We start from the raw sequence: 21,044 nt of genomic DNA, 5'->3' as shown, positions 1-21,044 counted from the left end.
GATTTTTTTTGTTTGACTTTCTGCTCATGTACATCTAAAGCAGCAGATGGCTGATTGTATGCTGGCACGCTCCCTTTAGAAGAGGGCACTTGCACCTTATAGCCCCTTTGAAGTCCAGAACTCATTCATACCACAGACCATTCACCATTTTTTCATAATTCTTCCTAGGACATGTTAGAAGTTTTAACAATGGATGTACACTTTAAGTGGGTTGTTCGGTCTTAACCTACAAGTTTGCAGTCACACTATGTGACTGCAGACTTGAGAATTCTCACGTTGTGCGTGCTGCGCTCTGTAATGATTCTCCGGGAACGAGCAGTCATGCAACTGCAAGCATGCGATATGCATACCCTCTGCAGCAACCCGTTTAGATGGGTGCAGCCTCGCTCAATGCAAGTGTATTGGGTGAGGCCAGAAACAGTCTAGTCAGAAAGTGGCCGGGAGTGTGCAAATAACATACTGGCGGTCACATGACTGCCCACTCCCACGCGGTAGCACTAGAGAATCCTCACAGAGCATGCAATGTGAAGATTAACAAGTCTGCAGTCACATATGGTGACTGCAGACTTGTAGCTTAAGACTGGAAAAACCTAAGTTACATCACGGCTCATAGCCAGCTGAGATCTTTAAATTTAATGCACCATGGAAGAGGTCACTGTCCCTAGTACATTGCAACCATGTCACAGTATATAGTATATACCTTACATCTCCCACAGTGCAACGGAGTGGAAATATGAACCAGAAAAGTTTCCAAATGTAAAACTAGGAGGAGCCCAGTACAATTTTGAATGCAGATCAGGATATACACAGACATAATGTAACTTACTTTTAGCCCTGAAAAAATGAAGCAAAATACATGTAAAATTGTAACTGTAAAGTGATGTTAGATTCACTGCTGCTACACACAAAAAAACCACCACAATTTCAAGCTCTGTTTTCAAAAGCAAGCAGCTAGAAATATACACACCAGGACTCCCGGTTAATAAGTTATTTCTGCACTGGTTAGTTCAAAGGGAATGCATTAGTCGTTTTGTGCCTGTGGCATTAGACATCACATCATAACAACATGCATTTTAGGAGGGTCCTGTCAGAAGAAAATGTAATGCAAATACTGTTCTTCACTTACAAGTGAAAAAGATTTTGAGTATAGGCAGGGGGTGATGTGCTGTTAGAAAGGGGCTGATATACCAAAAAAGAATTTGGGTACCATGCAAGAAAAATATTTCCAGGGTGGTAATTAGAGTATTGGATCTGATTCATGAACTAAAAAGATAGATAGATAGATAGATAGATAGATAGATAGATAGATAGATAGATAGATAGATAAATAGAAAGATAGATAGTAGATGTGGAGATAGATAGACAGATAGATAGGTGACCCTTTAACGAGCCTTACCACATAGCTTAGAATAAATCCAAACCTAGCACTCTATTTGCAGATGTATGTGTCTGTGGTGTTTGCCCCCCATCAGTGCAAAGCAGGAGGTCTAATTTGGCTGGATGAGAGGCTTCTGACAGGGGGCTAAAGGTACCGTCACACTTAGCGACGCTGCAGCGATACCGACAACGATCCGGATCGCTGCAGCGTCGCTGTTTGGTCGCTGGAGAGCTGTCACACAGACCGCTCTCCAGCGACCAACGATGCTGGTAACCAGGGTAAACATCGGGTAACTAAGCGCAGGGCCGCGCTTAGTAACCCGATGTTTACCCTGGTTACCATCCTAAAAGTAAAAAAAAACAAACACTACATACTTACCTTCCGCTGTCTGTCCCCGGCGCTGTGCTCTGCACTCCTCCTGTACTGGCTGTGAGCACAGTGGCCGGAAAGCAGAGCGGTGACGTCACCGCTCTGCTTTCCGGCTGACCGACGCTCACAGCCAGTACAGGAGGAGTGCAGAGCACAGCGCCGGGGACAGACGGCTGTAGGTAAGTATGTAGTGTTTGTTTTTTTTTTACTTTTAGGATGGTAACCAGGGTAAACATCAGGTTACTAAGCGCGGCCCTGCGGTTAGTTACCCGATGTTTACCCTGGTTACCAGTGAAGACATCGCTGAATCGGTGTCACACACGCCGATTCAGCGATGTCTGCGGGGAGTCCAGCGACCAAATAAAGTTCTGGACTTTCTTCCCCGACCAGCGACAGCACAGCAGGGGCCTGATCGCTGCTGCCTGTCACACTGGACGATATCGCTAGCCAGGACGCTGCAACGTCACGGATCGCTAGCGATATCGTCTAGTGTGACGGTACCTTAAGGGTAATGTCTCCATTATGTAGAATGCCAAACCAGCATAAGGAAAATTATAGGTCATGTAATGCTCCCCTGAGAATTTAAATATATATATATTGACTTTTAAAAGAGAAAGAAGAGTTGAATCCTAACGCTACCTATTGTAAGTAGCAACCCTAAATATCAACCTCCATCAGAGGCCACTCATCCAGCTAAATCAGGCCTCTTACTTTGTAATGATGAGGGGCCAACATTTCAAAACACATGTCGGGAAATAGTGTGTTTAGCTTGGCTTTTATCCTAACTCAGTGGTAAGGCTCATTAAAGGGTTGATATTGACTTTTAGGATTGCTACTTCCCAGAAATGACATTAGAGTTCTAGTTATCATCCTCTCTTAAAAGGCTATTTACATATTTAATTTCCCAGAGGAGATTATACTTTTTCAATGAACATCTACATCTTCAGACTGATAAACGTGCTCATGAGCGAATGAACACCTCCATTAGTATGAGTGAGGAGAGAAGGGCCAATTGGTACAGGAGCCCTGGTGAGTGTTAAGCCCAGTTGACCACTTAATGGGCAATATTCAGAAATACATGTTAGGCCGGGTCACACTAGCGTAGAATACAGACAACTGCTATGCGAGAAAACAATGCATAGCACTCAGACCAGTGTTAATCTATGGGACAGCTCATATAGCGTTTTTTTTTTGGTTGGAAAGCGAGACCTTGCATGCTTTGCTACTCATAGCTGAAGAGGGAAGTATTAATTCTGTGAAGATGTATGATTTAGGGTTCACATTTTAGTTTCGACGGTCTGGGTTATGGGTTTTGTTTATGGTAGAGTTATGGTCAGAGATATGATTAAACTATAGGTTTGTTCTGATGTCTAATTAATTTTATTGTCTAGTGTAGGGTCAGAATTAATTCAGGAGTCTATAGGTTTAATTAATTTAGCTTGGTTTAATCTGTTAATCTGGGGTCTGAGTAATTTTGCAGTCCGGCCTGGGGTCTAAGTAAAGAGTTTTTGTCTGGTGTCAGGATAAAAATCTGTAAAAAAAAAATCTGGCAAAATCAGGGTATCATGTTTAGTAAAATCAGAGTATCTAAAAAAAAAAAAGACAGAATAGAGAGTTCAGCAAAACCAGGAGAAGGAATCTGGCAAAGTATCTTACCAAACAAGTAGTTGGCAGAATCAATGTGTCATATTTAGTAAGGTGCCATGTTGAACAAAATAAGGATGTGATTTCTCACGGTCATGTCCCAAGACTTGGAAATCATACATACAGTATTGTATTGTCATTATACTGTTGCTGTCTGGTATTGCTATGCAATAGGGTTTGCCCCTCTTTAGAAGTTTGTCCGTCCTCTCTCCCTCTAGCTTTGCTGTAGCTCTGATGTCAGTAACTTTCCATTCTTCCTCATTATGTATGTCAGCAATCACAGAAGCTCATGTTTTGCATTTCTGGTTCAGAAAAGTATTTTTTAGCTACTGTATTTGTGCATAACTACAAGAATTCAGCTAGAAACTGAACCTTCTTCTGGAATCTTCATCTGTGCCTCTACAGTTGAGTTAAGCTATCTGATGAAGTCACTTCGTGTGAGTAACGGTGCATAGAGACAGCATAAAAATAGCACCCCACACACACAGCCTAGTAATGGAGTCAGAATATACACAAACAGGAAAGTGACATAAACTAGAAAGTGTAGTAAACTCAGAGCAAGTAATCAGATAAAACCAGGGTGTGGTATATGGTAAATTCATTGAAGGACAATGAGAAGAAATATCTAGTAAAAAAATAGAAGACTTCAAATACATGACTCTTATCAAATAAAAAAAATAGAAACGTCTGAACATTTTGTCTGGATCAAAGACATTTGTCAAATACATGGTGTCATACACAACATAATGCAGTTGTATATCACATATAATGGTGTGGTAGATTTTAAATGGGTTTTTGCAAACTCTTGAGCATGGAATCTTGTAGACTTGGGCTATCAAAAATGTTGAGATTAGGGAATCTCTGTTATTATAATAAATAGATAAATTGATAGAGAGGAAGATGGACAAATAGATAGGTAGACAGATAATTAGATGTATAACCAAAAAAAATCAAGTGACTGCTGTCGCGTTTTTGATTTTATTAAAGATATAGATTTGGTATAATGCTATTTGTCTTGCATGGTGACCAAATATTCGGTATAAAATAGGTGAATAGGAAACGTTAAGGAGCAGTAGCAGAAGGGGTAACAAAAAAAAAATAAGAAGCCAGTACGTCTATACTTACTACAGAGACAGGTATTCAGAGTCTGAGGTGACTCCTGCCATGAGACAGCACATGGAAAGAGAAGGGAAACATTGTGGGGGAACACACACAAAGACACAATGACAACGTATGATCACAATGAATAGAGATAAAGCTGAGGGAGAAGGACGGGGACAGGAGAAAGGTAAAGATTGATTTCTAGGGAGTGATAGTAATATTCTCATTAAGACCCTGTGTGAGTCCCCAGAGCAGGGAGAAGCCCCACACCGGGATGGAAGGAGAAGCCACAGGTCACCTGGCGAACATAACTTACTGACATTGTCATCCATTTCACTAATTTAGAGATGGATTTTTGTTAGATTTTCCAATAATCTCTCCAATCTGATTCATCACTTCTGATCACCAGTGCGGATGCCCACATCGTTGATTAAATCTGCCCGACTATGAGGTTGTACCCATACGTACAATCTACAAGATAACATTGACAGCAAGATCGTACCTTCAGAGGACTTGGAAGGAGACACGATTAGAGGTGTTGCCTTGGTTGGACTCCTTGCAGGAGAAGTAGGTGGTGTCACCAGGGACGGCTGAGTGTCCTCATCCACAGCTTCTTTGTCTGTATACACACAATGCATTCACGTAGTAATGGAGGTCACAATGGAAATACTTAGTAAATTACTAGAGTGATACTTGTCTAAAAACAACTAGTGTGTGGTAATGAAATGCACGTGTTACACCTCATAAAGGGTTCATCACATCTGCTAAATCTGTGGGAATATGACAAAAAAACGAACATAAATTCCCACCTATTTAAGCTGCCAATGCCGTGGTGCCTGCAGTCTCCATTTGCTTATGTGAAGCTGTCTATGCAGGTGACCACAGTTGCCAATAACTGGCGTCACTGGTAACAGCTAAGTGCTTGGGCCGCAAGTCTTCCTCTGCCTATGGCCGAGGTCAGATGAGAGTGTTCAAAATTGTCCCAGTTTCATCCAGAAAACTCAGACAATATTCATCTGTTTACCTTTTTTACATCCGTTTTCATACATCTACATTCGAAAACGTACATGGTCAAATACAGCTTCCTTGGTTAATAATGGGAAAGTATCTGTAAAAATAGGATGCCACACGGATGTTCTGTGTGGGTTCCGATTCTCTTTTGTGCACCCATAGACTTGAATGGGCGAGTCTCATCGGTTACTCAAAAGAGAACAGTGTTGCATGCCGTGATTGTTTTTCACTCAGGTGCTCAGTTCGTGTGAAAAATGTCGTCTGCACAGCCCTATTGAGGTACATTGGTTAGTGCACTCTCCATATTATTTTCTGTTCTAAACGAGCACTAAAAGTAAGTGGAGACCCATAGGTGGAGTGCTGGCAGCTTAAAGGGTGAGTAATTGGTATTTTATTATAGTCTCCGCTGTTGAATAAAATTTATATTGAACACCCCATTTAAGGCCCAACCAGCTCTACTACAGTATCAGCATACACGTAGTATCATTAAAGGGGTTATCAGGCTTTATTGAACAAGTCTGCGGTCACTCTAAGTGCACCGCATGCCGTGAGTATCCTCTGGCGCTGGGAACATGCGAACACAAGTGTGCGATATGCAAACTTCTGGGCACATTCCGACTAGATGTGTGCAGCCTCGCTCAATGCATTATGCAAGGCCGCACACGTCTGGTCAGCATGTGACCACATGTATTCAAATCACATACTACGCAAATCACATACTATGCATTCTGTATTGTGCACTGAATGAGAAAAGCCTCATTCAGACATGTTTTTCAGGTGCGTATTCTATCCCTGTTTTTCACAGACAGAACACATACTCGTTATAGTCTATGGGGCTGCTCACATATACGTGTTTTTTTGTTGTTGACCATGACAAGTTTTTGATCCATGTCACACACTCACATATTGGCTTTGTGAAATAAAGAGCACATGGATACCATATGTGTGTCATCGGGGTATTGTCTGTTTTTTACTGTTTTACTGGTAAGAGAAACTTGGAAATATTTTATCTGCTTGTCAGAAAAATGCATGCCACATGTGCAAAATGCACACACGGAGCAAACATGGATGCAAATCAGACCTAGCACACTGAAGAAAAACAGTCTGTACTTTCTCATATGCAAAAAAAACCAGACGTGTGAATGACGTGTATGGCACTTTATGGAAGCCTTATCTGTGTGCAGTTACAGTACTAGCAGCTCCTCACTCCCTTTTCATGAATGATCGGTCTGAGTGGATATTGAACAGTATCTTGTCCATCCTGCTGGGATTTGGTATCATAACTGCTCACGTATGGCCTTTCCAATGATAATATAGATCTTCTTCTTGCGGGAATGAGAGGTAGAGGAAATATATCCAACCTGGTTCCCAAAAGTACAAACAAAAAACTCTGCAGATGTCTACCCACCGTCCGTGGCGTGCTTCTTTCTTTCCACCTCCTTCTTATACTCTTCCAGCTCCTGGTCTGTCAGCTGACTGAAGGGGTTTGGTGGCTCAGGTTCTGGCGGGATCTCTTCTACTGGCTGCTCCTTCAGTTCTGCTTCTGTTTTGGAAGCCAAATTACTATCTGCAGACTTAAAACACAAATAGAAAGATTTCTCATTTATTCTACCTTACCTTATAAATCATTTTTTTTAGACCTGCCATAAAGAGCACAGTCGAGTCCTGTAAGGACCTCGGAGAAAAGACTATGGTGCTACAAGTGTGTCCAATCTAGTCAATCCTATTGAGGACAGCAGCCTACACTGTCGCATAACTAAAACTACCTGGACTACCAAAGACGGGACCCAGAATACATGATATATGACAAGAATTATTTACAACACAGTTTATGCTTTACAATATATTGCAGACTTTCTATTTATGCATGTTAATTCAGTGTAGGGAATGTGAGCCATTGCCAAACTTTTATGGCGCCACTCTTCTCCAGAGTCAATAAAACAAGAAAAACTCTCACATTTATTCCTCCTTATTACCAAAAATGTGTTACGTCATCTTAAAAAAGGCGTTTTTAGAAATCTGTTTCCATAGAAGGCTCGTTTAGTTATGGTCCCAATCATTAAGCAGAAGCGCTTATGGAGCGCCCCCAGACACAGGGCCACGAGTTCTCGGTACCGGGCCTCTCTGGTTCGGTTCTGAGGCTGTCACGGTGGCTAGACCCGGTCCGCGACCCTGCTAAGGGGCGTCCAATAAAGGTGGTGCAGTCTGTCAGGGGTTCGTGACCCCACCTGTGGTGTTCGGTCAGGGTGACCGACGCTGCTGTGGGGTCCGCTGGGGTGATGGAATAGCAGCTGGATGGAATACCTTCCCACAGGTGAAGTATGTCCCCAGGGCTTCCCAGTAAGGTAGATGGTGATGGTGTGAGGTGCAGGCAATAACGAGGGCACATGGTTGCAGTCTCTTTACCTCTTTACTGAAGACTTCAGGATCCTCAATCCAGAGCACGTTTAACAGGGCTATCAGAGACCGGCCGGTCCGATGGGCACTTCCAGAGTTTCCCTCGCAGATGGAAATCATTGCCCACCACTAGTGCCTGTGTGTTGTAGTCCTACCCTGCTGAGCATTCGGAATAGTCCTCACAACTGCTATTCTCATTCGTCATTCTCTACAGCTCTCTCTCTTTTTAGTTCCAGGTGTTGCTAGTTTCTCGTCCCCCAGTATGTTTTGGCTAGGACGCACCCGTATGACGGGAAGGCCTGGAGATCTCCCGGGACCCTAGAGACGCCTCTCTCCCACTGTTGCCCCCTATGTCTTCTTAGGAAATTTAAGGTAGACAGCCAACCTATAATTAACTGTCCTGCGGAGTTTGAAGTAAGGCCTAGAGTCAGTTACTCCCGCGGTGTTCCGGCCACAGGCTATGCGCCTCAGTAGGATGTTGCCTCGGTCTCACAGCACGACTCCTACTGGTACTCCTTTTTGCTTGATCTCGTTTACACTGTTCCACAATATCCTTCCCTTCTTGTCTCTCTCTTAGGATACCGCGGCTCCATTACGTTCTGCTCTGTTCGCTAGGCACCTGCCAGGTTCCCACGCCTGACAGGGACCCCCCTGTGTCTTCTCCCTGCAACACCCCCTGCCACGGGATGTTGCCTGAATCCAACCCAGTCAGCTTCTGACTAACTTCCTATCCAACCCCTAGTTTTACCAGTGTGAGGAGGGGCCCAATAAATAAAGCCTTTTGCTCCCCCTAGTGGGCGAAGTGTGAAGTGTAATGTGTTCTGGTGATACCTGGTCAGGAGAATTCCTTCAGTGCCATCAGACGTACCATCACTCCCCTTAGTGGCAGAATGTCATACTGCAACAACCAGGTCTCTAGTCAAGCATTATTCTCATTCTTCATCCACAGACTTTCTATTGAGATCATTTTCAGTGTCGTACAAGAGCCTCTCTTGTCTGATGGCTTGCTAGTCCTCATTTTAGTGTTCGTTTTGGATCTCACCACCCGGACCACCACCGATCAAAATTCTGACATCTCTTTGACAAGTCAAAAGTTTTCTAAAAGTGCACTTTAAAAAGTTTTTTTGCACAGCTGCTCTGTAATCTGCAAGGGAACCTGGCAGCAGGTGTCAAATTTCCCTAAAGCACCACGACGGGTGGGATTTAGGCATTATATGGTGCTCATTGGTTACAAATGAGAGACCCCTCCAAATTAATTTGGAATTCATTGCAAGAGTACTGTATCTTAAAATATGTCTTCTAAATTAGACTGTCTCATTAAAAACGTATTCATTTTATAAGCATAATAGCGTTATTAAAAGTGTTATCCATTTTTAGGAAAGTGGTCCCAGACCCGTGCCGCTAAGCTCAATGTTTTGCTAGAGCACATGATGCATTTGTTGGAGCCAAAACATGGAGACTAGAGCAGTGGCGGGAACCAGCGATGAACGCAGGAAGGGTCAGAGAGTTATTGTTAGTTATGGTATTTTTGTTGTTTCTTTAACAAGGTTTGGGGCCCACATTCCTGACAGTGGACAAGCCCTTTAAGTGGGCACTTAATATGTGGATATTTTATAAAATAGGATATTTTTGATTAGGTTAAAGCATATAGGAACATACCGGACTTCTGCTCTTATCCGTTATCACGCTGGCTAGTAACTGAGACTGAGGTCCAGCAGACTTAACATCTTGGCGATTTTGCTCCCGAATCTGTGTATTAAAGTAAATTGAGTACAATGATTACGGGCTGAAAACAAGGCAGCGTCGTACAGCAGGCATTCCTTGTGTTATTTTCTTAAGGTTTTTTCACAACCTAGAAGAACTTTTTAATATGAATTTGGGTTGGCTGCACCTCTGATTTTTTTTTTATTAAAAAATTGCAGATTGTTATCATCACTTCATGAAATATCATTCATTAGCTGTTGCCTTATCTGATCATATATCCCAAGTGCATAATACCGGAGGACAATAATTGCCAATATCACAAGTTTATACATTTACAGAAAAGTCTTATTTTGTTTTAAAAAATTGTCTACACTTCTAAAGGTGATAAATGTATGAAGACGTTGGTTCACTAGAAATCCTTATCAATCAAGTGAACGGGGGTCCTATGTCCTCCGTGTGAATGGTGCCATAGTGAATAACCACTTCTAGGGTCCATTTATGACCACTGCTCCTAACGACACTGAAAGCAGCAGAGTTGTGATGCATCTTCACTGCCACTCCATTCACACCAGGGGCGCAGAACCCCATTTTTATTTTTCCCACCTTTGATCCTTTTTTTTTTTACCAACAGACACTTTCTTTTACGTTCTATATTTAATAGCTGGAAGATGAAGCCGTAGACGATAGAGGGGCAACAACCCTCCATAATACAATTACATTTAAAGGACATTGTTATCTAATAAAACAAGACTTTGTATATTAAGTAGGCTTAATACCAAAAATATTATACGTAATAGCATGGTCTGACATTTGAGCTAATACTGCTGTGAATCATCTGGAGGAAGGAACACTACCTCTACATGCTACCGCTGGGTTCTCTAAAGGTCGGAAAATTCTCAAATATAACAATAAAAGAGGTAAAGAGGAAAGGATGAATGGGCAAAACCCTAAAGAACGAAGGAGAAAAAGAGGAAGAACAAAAGGGAAAGTGATAAACACAAAAGGAGCGAGGAGAGTGGAACAATGTAAATACGGAAAGCTGTTAAATCGGTATTAACATTTAGATTGTTAGACAACACCCCATAATAATCACTGTATTCTTGTGTTTGTTGGAACTCAGTCCAATAAAACCACGTCTTGGTGAATCTCTCCTGAGAGCCCTGTAAAGTAAAGGACAGATCCTCTTCGGGCTTCATATCATTTATATTTGTGACACAGATGGAGGATTATCTTTTTTCAGTAATGGAGGAATGCGAGTTCTGACAGACATGACAAGGTGGTGCAGAATAGAGTGTTTATTAGTAGAAAGAGGAACCTCGCAGTGATGGAGCAAGAAAAGAGTAGGACACAAGTCCATCATCAAGTGAGTGACTGTGAATTAACTTCTGAACATGTCTCCGGAAGGGACAAGGAGTCTACAAGACCTGGAGCCATGATGGAGCCTTCTTCCTCCTCGCAACTCCAGCTTGTGGGCTTTATTTATGGGTAACAATTCATATGGAATAATTTAAGGGATTGGGAACTAATGGTAGTCTTATGAGATAGGAGGTAGTTCTGTTGTCTCTGCTCCGCAGTTTGTGACAGACCAAAGTAATCTTCTCATTATTTCATATACTTAGGTAAGGTTAGTTAAGGGCGTGACTGTAGGAGCGAGTAAGATGTTGACAGCGTGTCTTAGAGGCTCTTTGCTAAGGCAAAGAGTCTTGAATGTGGTATTGCCGCAAACATATGTGGATCTGGATGGGAGGGAACTGAGGAAGTATAAAAGATGTTCTGCCCCCCAGATTCCGAAGGGACCGAGTTCAGTGAGAGATAATAGTAAATCCAAAGTGGACCAATTTGTGTCCATAACAAAGTCGCTAACCCACAACTGGTCATTTTTCACGCAGTTCCTTAAGACTAGGTGGGAACTGAGGATTGCCTAAAGTTGGGTACAAGGTAGAAGAGAGGGGCAAGATGTAAGCGCATGCAACTTCATAGTTACAGCAAGTAAAAGATTGTAACTACCAAGTTCTAAGTATCTAGAACGGTAAGGAAAGGTGTAGCCACGGTAAGGCAGCGTCTAGCCATGGTAAGTCTTTTAAAGGATTTGCTGAGAGACTCTGTTCTATCTTCATCCAGGGTTTTGAGTTATCATGACTACCCAATAAAGGACACTGGCAAGATGGGAGGCTATGTGGTATAACAAAGTCAGGAAGACTTACACCAGTCTGGCTGGATTTACACTCCAGACAAAAAATGTTCTGCATCACCAATAGGGATTTAAAAAAGAGAATGGAGATTCATTTTAAAAATATCTCTCTACATGCCAAACCCCAAGTAAAGGTTCCCTTGGCCCAATGGAGACAGTTATCTTGGATGATTTTTAAGAGAGAGGAAAATATTATTTGAAATTCTGCCTCAAGGACTGAAATAGCAAAATGGCAAGATATTTCAAAGAGAGCGGAATTTGAAAGAGGTTTTAAGTTAACTGGATAGCATTCCGGTGACACAGATTTAGGGCTTCCGATTTAGAGAAATTAATTTAGAATTTGAACAACGTGAAGTATTGGTGAAATACTTGCAGAAAATTTGGTAGAAATATTGTGGAATTTAAAATAAAAAATAAGAGCTTGTCTGCATATGCTGTAACATTAAGCATAAACCCTGGTACTGTGATTCCATTAGAGATAGAGACATCTCCTGAAAGGACATCATTTACCTGGGCTTTGGCTGAGGGATCAATGTATTAAGCAACCATTGCTCATACTGATTTTATTCATTACAATTATTGTCCTGTTGTGCGCACTTTTGTTGATATATTATTATTTCTTTTATTATATATTGCCAACCATGTATAAATAAAGGCATTTTTATATCTTATCCCTGCTTGGTGGTTTTCTTGGACTATCCTATATTGGCTGTGGTTGTTCCTCCTTGGGATCAATGTATGTATAGATCCAACTTAACACATTGGTCTTCAGGCCTCTGCTTTGAAAAGGCATTTCTATGAAGAACCAGTTTAGCCCTCCTGTCTATAGATTGACATGGAACAGTTTTTTAGTATTGGTCTGGGAGCTGCATTACACTATGCCCCTCTTTCACTTCCTTACCTCCCACCTCCTTTTTCTGACTGGTTCTTCTAGACACTAACTCCTGGTGATTTTTCATTATGTTTTCACACCTTAGATATTCATGCCCCGGAAGAAGCGACATAGCGAAACGGCGCTCGCCGGGCGAGAGGGTCACTCCTGCAGCAGGCAATTATGCACATTACTATTGGAGCACCATCTATCCAAGGCTACGTCTTATACAAGGTAACCTACATTGCTGCTAAGCTTTCTACATGTATCTATATATCTGTATGTATTCTCATAGACGTCTATATTCTTACACTACTTTTCATCATGTTTTCCTTGGATTAATTTGTCTTTAGCATATTGATTTCACTTGTGCCATTAATTCAGGTTTCGAACTAGCATTTTATATTACCTTTTCAAAATCTGGTAGGTTGAAACTGTTATACTAGCAGTCCATTTTAAGTGGCCACCACCACCAATATCATTGTTTTTCTTATTTTTACTAGTTTGGGACTTAAGTGTCTATTATGTTAATTCAACTTTCTTGCTACAGGACTACCTCCTTCAACTATTTAAGGCTTACACCCTGTCCTTTTAAATTATTTTACATGTCATATCTTGTTAATGAAGATAATTTTTATTTTATTTCTTTTGAATGACACTTCTTCTTTTGCATGGTGATTATCATGTGAAATATGTGGAATTACACCTTAGATATTAGTCTATGTTCCCCTGGGAACTAACCTGCAATCCCTAGATTGGGGCTCTGGAATTCAGAAAAATGGCTCTGCAGAACCCCATCTTCAATGGAGCGCAGGTGTGCGTGCTCCACGTCTGCTGCATTCATGGTCTATGTCACTGCCATAGAAAGTTGAGAGCAGTGCTTCATTATTTCCTGCAATCCCATAAACAGTGGTGGTTGAACACGAGCACCTGCGCTGCATTCAAGTTAGGGCTCTGTAGAAGGAAAGTGACCCAAAATGTACATATATATATATATATATATATATATACATAATGCATGCTAGCTCATGTATGCAAATATGTATTATAATCCTCCCACATGTAATGGACATTAATTCCCCACAGGTGTATGTATCAGAAGCCCTTTCCTCCATCACGTGGCCTCAATTGCAAAGGTTAAAAAAATCTTAAAAAAAGGTCCAGCCATGTGCTAGAAGAATAGGTTTAGTCAGTGGGTGGGGAAAAATACAATAGACTGTCCTCCACACCTTGGACTGGACGCACCTCTCTTGGGCAGATTGCCTTGTGCAGGCGTGTACTACGGAGGACAGAGAATGAACTTCAATCCAATATTGCAGCCAGCATGCAGCCAGCGGGTAAGGAAAGGGTGAATCAAACACCTGAAAACTCCGCCCATATGACCCAAAACCAGTCCCGCCAAATTCAGGTGACAGGTTCCCTTTAACATTGGAACCTTTATAGGTGCAGGAAGAGTTCCCCCTTTTATAATTATAATTTTAGGAGGGAAACTTGTCCTTTTTCAGGCTTTGCAGAGCCATGTTTCCAAATTCAAGAGCCACGATGTTGGCATCAGGCCGGTGCTAGTGATCAGACTGCTGGCGATCAATAAGGATATGGAATAACTTAATATTTTGGGAAATACCCCTTTAAGTGTGCATTGTGATCCATGTACACTACTGCAGAGGTCTAATGCAAAAGAGCACCTGATGTGTAGAGAAAATAAGGCCAGAACCATTGTTGGTGTGCATGTAGATTTTGTAAGAGCTCCGCTAGACGAAGTATCACTCGTATATAAAGAATCCCAACCCACCTTGTTCCTTGTCTCTAAAACCTCACGAGGATCTGTGAAGAGCGGCACAAACTGGTTGGGGTTCTCTATACGGATGGGCATCCCACTGCTGGACTTTACCACTTCATCTGCTTTCAGCCACTAAGAAAATGGATGACAGAAATATGAGGATGGTATGGCCAAAGTATTATGTATGTAGCATTGAATGGTATGAAGTATACATCAGCCATTTTAAAATGTATGTAGCCTGTTAGGAGAGTAATAGGTAAAGAAATCTAATGGAAGTAACAATCTTAAAAGTCAATATCGACTCAGCCAAACCAATTCTCCTACTTTGCTCTGATGAGGGGCACACACCCAGAAACATGTGTCTGCAAATGGAGTTCCTGATTTGCCTTCCTATCCTAAGTGATGTGGCAATGCACTTTCAAGGCAATCTGTCACCAGATTTTTGCCACCTAATCTCAGGGCAGCATAATATAGAGATAGAAACCCGAATTCCAGCAATGTGTCACTTACTAGGCTGTTTGCTGTAGTTTTGCTAAAATCACTATTTTATCATCAGGAAATCATAATTATAGGACTAGTAAAACTGCTTCAATGTAGTTCTCCATATTCATGAACTCTGTATAACCCTGCCCCCACCACTGATTGGCAGCTTTCTGCCTATGCACAGTGCACACAGAAAGCTGCCAATCAGTGATGTGGGTGGGGTTATACCGAGCTCAGCATTCAGAGAACTGCTAGATCTACAGCAGAGAAAACAATCCTTTTAGCAAAATGACAGCAATTAGAGAAGTAAGTGACACATTGCTGGAATCGTGTAATAAAAACTTGGTAACACCTCCCCTATAAAGTGTCAATATTGTGTTTTAGGAAAATGTACCATGTCTGAAAGACCTTGAGGCCTCTCAATCAAACTTCATGGATGGAGCAATAATTTAATCAATTAAATAATAATCAGCTGCTAAAATCTTCAGTAATTATACCAATTACAGCTAAAGATCCTTGTTTTTGGTGCTGTTTTTAGTGCAGAGTTTAACAATGTTTTTTGTAAGTGGAGTATTTTTTTCTGCTTCGGTTCATTTCATTATCAAATTTGAAGCATATTTTCAAGCAGAAACATCTCAAGGATTGTCAACTTGCTTTTTTCACACTCATAAAAAGCACATTGAAGAAAACCAGCACCATGTGTACAATAAGCGTTTTTCTCACTTCTGAATAGGACGTTTATGTAAAGTGTATTTCGTGGCATTTTTTATGTGTTTTTTTCTAGCAGAATTCATCAGAAAAACTTCATATGAATATACCCTAAAGTTACAAGATCAGACAACAAAAGGGTTAAAGGCTGGAATTTTATAGACACATAGATCAGCATTGGTGCTGCAAACATTTATCATGGAGAATATTTGCAACATTGCTTGGTTCGACATCACAACCATAAAACAAATTGTTTACAAAGATGGACACAGCCATCTAACCACGGTGTAAAGTTCATTGCATCCGTCGGAATCATTAGTCACAAAGTTTGACAGGTCAATCACGCTTCTGTTTATGGTGCAGTAAAGCTCGCCATAGATCAGGATCATTTGGACGGGATCTGCTGACAATCTGATTTGACAACAAACATTAGTTTGGCAACAGATTCAACTAAAATTGGCCACATCTCAAGCAAAGGTGAAGCTGAGAATTAACAGATGTCTCAGAGTCGTTGGCGTTGGGCAGGGGCACACGGCAGACTTGCCCCCTGTCACCTCCGCTCTTTGAAATGGCTAGAGAACCGCTAACGGTAATTATCAGAAAACACCCAGATAAAGTCGGGTTTCGTCAAGTGGATGTGGAAAGAACAGTAGCACTTGATGGTGACGACACGCTGCTGTTTTCAGAAGACGCTTCCTCTTCCCTACCAGTGGCAATTTCCACAATTGAATGAGCTGGACAATACTCAGGATTGACTATAAACCTCTTTAAATCCACCTCCGTCCCTGTAGATCATAGAGGGAACATCATGGCCTATGAGAGTTCTGTTCTGCAGGTGGTTTCACGGTTTGGGATCAGGCTAACGGCCGCTATCATGGATAACGTCACTAAATTTGACACCAGTTACTAAATTCAGACAAAAGTTGAAGGTTTGGTCTATAAGCTGTCGGTAGTGGGATATACAAACCTTATTATAATGGTATGGACGCCCCAATTGTTATATGTTACACAATTCTCAACTGGGGATATCAAAGAGGGACTTTTACAAAATTAACACTATTCTTTAGGGAATTTATACAAAGTCTACCTTGCTTCAATTTGGAAGCACTGCAGAGGGGAAAAGATGATGGCCGTCTGGTGGTCCCGAAACCCTGGCTGTATTTTTTGGCAGTATAGAGGCAGTAGATTCATGGATGGGAGGACCCAGGAAGAAGGGGCTGAACGTTTACTACAACACCTGGGTACATCTAGTCTTTATAAAGCACTGGAAGCCCACAGATTTAGAATCACGCTGTATCAAACTCACACTCTCACCCTGATCCACAAGTTTGATGGAAGCTGCGGAAATTCCAGGAGCATAAAGGAGAGACTCCGAATACTTCCCCTTAAGATACACCATGGCTTCCCATCCTGTTTCACTTAGAGGGCTTTGATAATTGGAAGTAGATATAAGGAGAGTGGTGCATATTCTGACCGGTGATGTAGTTATAGCTTTTTCACAGCAACAAGAAGAATTGGAATTGTCTTACACTGACTTTTATTATAAGTTCTTGCAGCTGCGACACACTTATTAGATAGAGTCGTTGAGCTGACAGGTGGACGTCCATGAATAGTATCATACACCGCAGTCCAGCTCAGATAATTCAGAGCTAGCTATTCCAATGCAGTACCAGTTACTGTTAGAATTAGTGCCATCAAAATATCCATAGAGGGTGCCCTGCAGAAGAGCAATGGAGGGAGATTTTAGAGAGGTTACCCCAATTTTTGCCAAGCGAGATAGACAGGTTGACCCGTCTGTATCTATTACATACAGATTCTCCATGACATTGGGCTGACGGACAGTCTCCTTATTCCGAGATGGAGATCACAATCTGCTCCAGATGATTTGGGCCTGTCTGAACCTAGAAAGGTTTTGGAAGGGAGTAACAGATATAAGCAGCAATGTATGTTTTTCCTATAAATGTCTCTCATCATTTCTGTATATACTGAGGTGAGTAGGTGAGTAGAAGACCTGGAGTGTAAGGAAACAGGAAAGCCTACAGTAGCGAGGGTGGGCTATATAGTAGATAGATGAGAAGGGTCCGACGGTATTGATAAGAAAAGATTTAGGAAAAGCAGTGAGGGCGCTGTGAGTGCATAATTATCTGGAGACCATTCCTGAGCTAGAATTCGACTGGGATTGCTCGGGCACCATTTCTGCACCAATTATTAAAAAAGGTTACTCGCATTTTTTGTGCAGTTCTTTAACATGCATTTTTATTGCGTTTTTGATGCTGCGGCTTTTGGGCTCTTGTTAGCGTGTTATGTTTTAAATAAAGCTACCGTACTTTGTTTTTAAAACTTCTTTGTATTTAGCTTTTACGAAACTCTATTGATATACTTAAATGGAGACTCCATGTGTTTTTATGCCTTTTTTTAACCATGGAAATGTGTTTTTTTTTTTACCTGCAGATTTTTCGCATCTAATGCCAGTCTATGTGGAAAACGCAGCGTACTCGCTAGAGGAATTTACATGCTGCGGATTTGAAAAATGCACCGAAGGTCAGTTTACGCTGCATTAAAAAGAAGCACAGCGAGCAGGAGATCTGTATAAATCCCATCCACTTTGCTGGAACTGTAAGAAGCTGCGTTTTTTGACACAGTAAAAATATTCAGCATCAAAAACTCATCGTGGGAACGTAGCCTTAGAGATCTGTTATTTCTGGACACACTAATAGCGTGGCAGACATTTTTGGTTTGAACAGAGCTGTATCTATAGTGGGCGCAGGGGATGCAGTCACCCCTAATCTCTGGAGCCTAGGGGGATCCAATAGTCCTTTTTGCCTATATGTGTAAACCCTAGACTATTAACCCCTAAAGCTGCAAGGGTGCTTTGCACGTTAATGACCGGGCCAATTTTTACAATTCTGACCACTGTCCCTTTATGAGGTTATAACTCTGGAACGCTTCAACCGATCCTGATGATTCTGACACTGTCTTCTTGTGACATATTGTGCTTCATGATAGTGGTAAAATTTCTTTGATAAGACTTGTGTTTATTTGTAAAAAAAAACGGAAATTTGGCGAAAATTTTTAAAATTTCACAATTTTTCAACTTTGAATTTTTACTCCCTTAAATCACAGAGATATGTCACACAAAATACTTAATAAGTAACATTTCCCACATGTCTGCTTTACATCAGCACAATTTTGGAACCACATTTTTTTTTAGGGAGTTATAAGGGTTAAAAGTTGACCAGCAATTTCTCATTTTACAACACCATTTTTTTTTTAGGGACCACATAACATTTGAAGTAATTTTGAGGGGTCTATATGATAGAAAATAACCAAGTGTGACACCATTCTAAAAACTACACCCCTCAAGGTGCTCACAACCACATTCAAAAAGTTTATAAACTCTTCAGGTGTTTCACAGGAATTTTTGGAATGTTTAAATAAAAATGTTTTAAATAAAAATGAACATTTAACTTTTTTTCACACAAAATTTACTTCAGCTCCAATTTGTTTTATTTTACCAGTGGTAACAGGAGAAAATAGATCCCAAAACTTGTTGTACAATTTGTCCTGAGTACCCCTATACCCCATATGTGGGGGTAAACCACTGTTTGAGCGCATGGGAGAGCTCGGAAGCGAAGGAGTGCTATTTGACTTTTCAATGCAAAATTGACTGGAATTGAGATGGAAATCCAAATCTGAAAAAAACTTGGCACTCTAGATGAATAATTATCATATGCAAAAGGTTTATTGATGTGCATCCATAAAGGCAAGTCGAACGTTTTCGGTCCACATCCGGACCTTCATCAGAACAAATATACTGGATGCAGCAAGAAGTCCTGTCCACTTGCCCCTCAGACTATGAGGGGTCATCACAACAGAACCAGACTCCAATAAAACATTCCTTATCTAAGAACTGGCCCAATATTTATGGACATAACTGTTTATCACCCATGGTAATTCTGCTTCATGTCACCTGTCTTATCCATGGTTTTTCCCTTTTTTTTCTATGCTATGTTGTGCATAAATATGTGATTCTTCAGAATTTGTTTTAGTCTTTGCCTGATGAAGAGACCTGTGTAGTCTCGAAAGCTTGCAATTTGTTACCAACTTTTCAGTTAGCCATTAAAAGGTATCAACCACTGAGGACTCTCAATTCTAAATATTTTTCTATCTACTGGCTAATACGGTACCAAGATATATATCTTTCATGCATCACTACTGTTTATAACACAGAGCCGTGAAAATTAAAAAAATCATTTTTTCCCACAAAAAATGTTTTTTTAGCCCCCCAAGTATTTATTTTCCCTGGGGTAACAATAGAAATTGGACCCCAATAGTTGTTGTCCAATTTGTCCTGAGTACACTGATACCCCATATGTTGGGGTAAACCCCTGTTTGGGCGCATGGGAGAGCTCGGAAGGGAAGGAGCACTGTTTTACTTTTTCAACGCAGAATTGGCTGGAATTGAGATCGGATGCCATGTCGCATTTGGAGAGCCCCTGATGTGCCTAAACAGTGGAAACCCCCAATTCTAACTGAAACCCTAACCCTAGCCCCAACCCTAACCCCAACCCTAGCCCTAACCCTAACCTTAGCCCTAACCCTAACCCTAACCCTAGCCCTAACCCTAATTGGAAAATGGAAATAAATACATTTTTTTAATTTTATTATTTTTCCTTTACTAAGGGGGTGATGAAGGGGGGTTTGATTTACTATTTATAGCGTTTTTTTAGCGGATTTTTATGATTGGTAGCCATCACACACTAAAAGACACTTTGCATTGCAAAAAATAGTTTTTGCGTCTCCACATTTTGAGAGCTATAATTTTCCCATATTTGGGTCCACAGAGTCATGTGAGATCTTGGACCAGAGTCATGTGACGTTTTTATTGGTAACATTTTCGGGCACGTGACATCGCTTTTTATTCCGATTCTTGTGAGGCAGAATGACCAAAAACCAGCTATTCATGAAATTCTTTTAGGGGGGACGTTTATACCGTTCCGCATTTGGTAAAATGGATAAAGCAGTTTTATTCTTCGGGTCAGTACGATTACAGCGACACCTCATTTATATCATTTTTTTATGTTTTGGAGCTTTTATAGGATAAAAACTATTTTATAGAATAATTATTTTTGCATCGCTTTATTCTGAGGACTATATCTTTTTTATTTTTTTGCTGATGATGCTGTATGGCGGCTCGTTTTTTGCAGGACATGATGACGTTTTCAGCGGTACCATGGTTATTTATATCAGTCTTTTTGATCGCGTGTTATTCCACTTTTTGTTTGGCGGTATGATATTAAAGCGTTGTTTTTTGCCTCGTTTTTTTTTTTTATTATTTACCGCGTTCACTGAAGGGGTTAACTAGCAAGACAGTTTTATAGGTGGGGTCGTTACGGATGCGGCAATA

General features: G+C 41.0%; 1 protein-coding gene across 4 annotated transcripts in view; it reads right to left on the bottom strand.

The window, feature by feature from the left end:
- The window catches only part of ADD2 (adducin 2), a 175,495-nt gene that overhangs the window by 7,231 nt on the left and 147,220 nt on the right, over positions 1-21,044 (bottom strand). For 3 of the 4 annotated variants that reach the window (XM_069766531.1, XM_069766534.1, XM_069766532.1), the window contains 4 exons: positions 14,459-14,578; positions 9,560-9,649; positions 6,912-7,077; positions 4,995-5,111 (listed from right to left, as the gene is read on the bottom strand). In XM_069766531.1, the coding sequence (XP_069622632.1) occupies positions 4,995-5,111; positions 6,912-7,077; positions 9,560-9,649; positions 14,459-14,578 (493 nt within the window). The remainder of the gene's footprint in view (positions 1-4,994; positions 5,112-6,911; positions 7,078-9,559; positions 9,650-14,458; positions 14,579-21,044) is intronic. The other variant, XM_069766533.1, reaches the window with a different exon arrangement.

The sequence above is a fragment of the Ranitomeya imitator genome, chromosome 4 (assembly GCF_032444005.1).
Source record: "Ranitomeya imitator isolate aRanImi1 chromosome 4, aRanImi1.pri, whole genome shotgun sequence".
In the NCBI taxonomy this organism is placed as follows: domain Eukaryota; kingdom Metazoa; phylum Chordata; class Amphibia; order Anura; family Dendrobatidae; genus Ranitomeya; species Ranitomeya imitator.
Note: the sequence above shows the minus strand (reverse complement) of the source record. Positions and strands in the feature narration are given on the sequence as shown.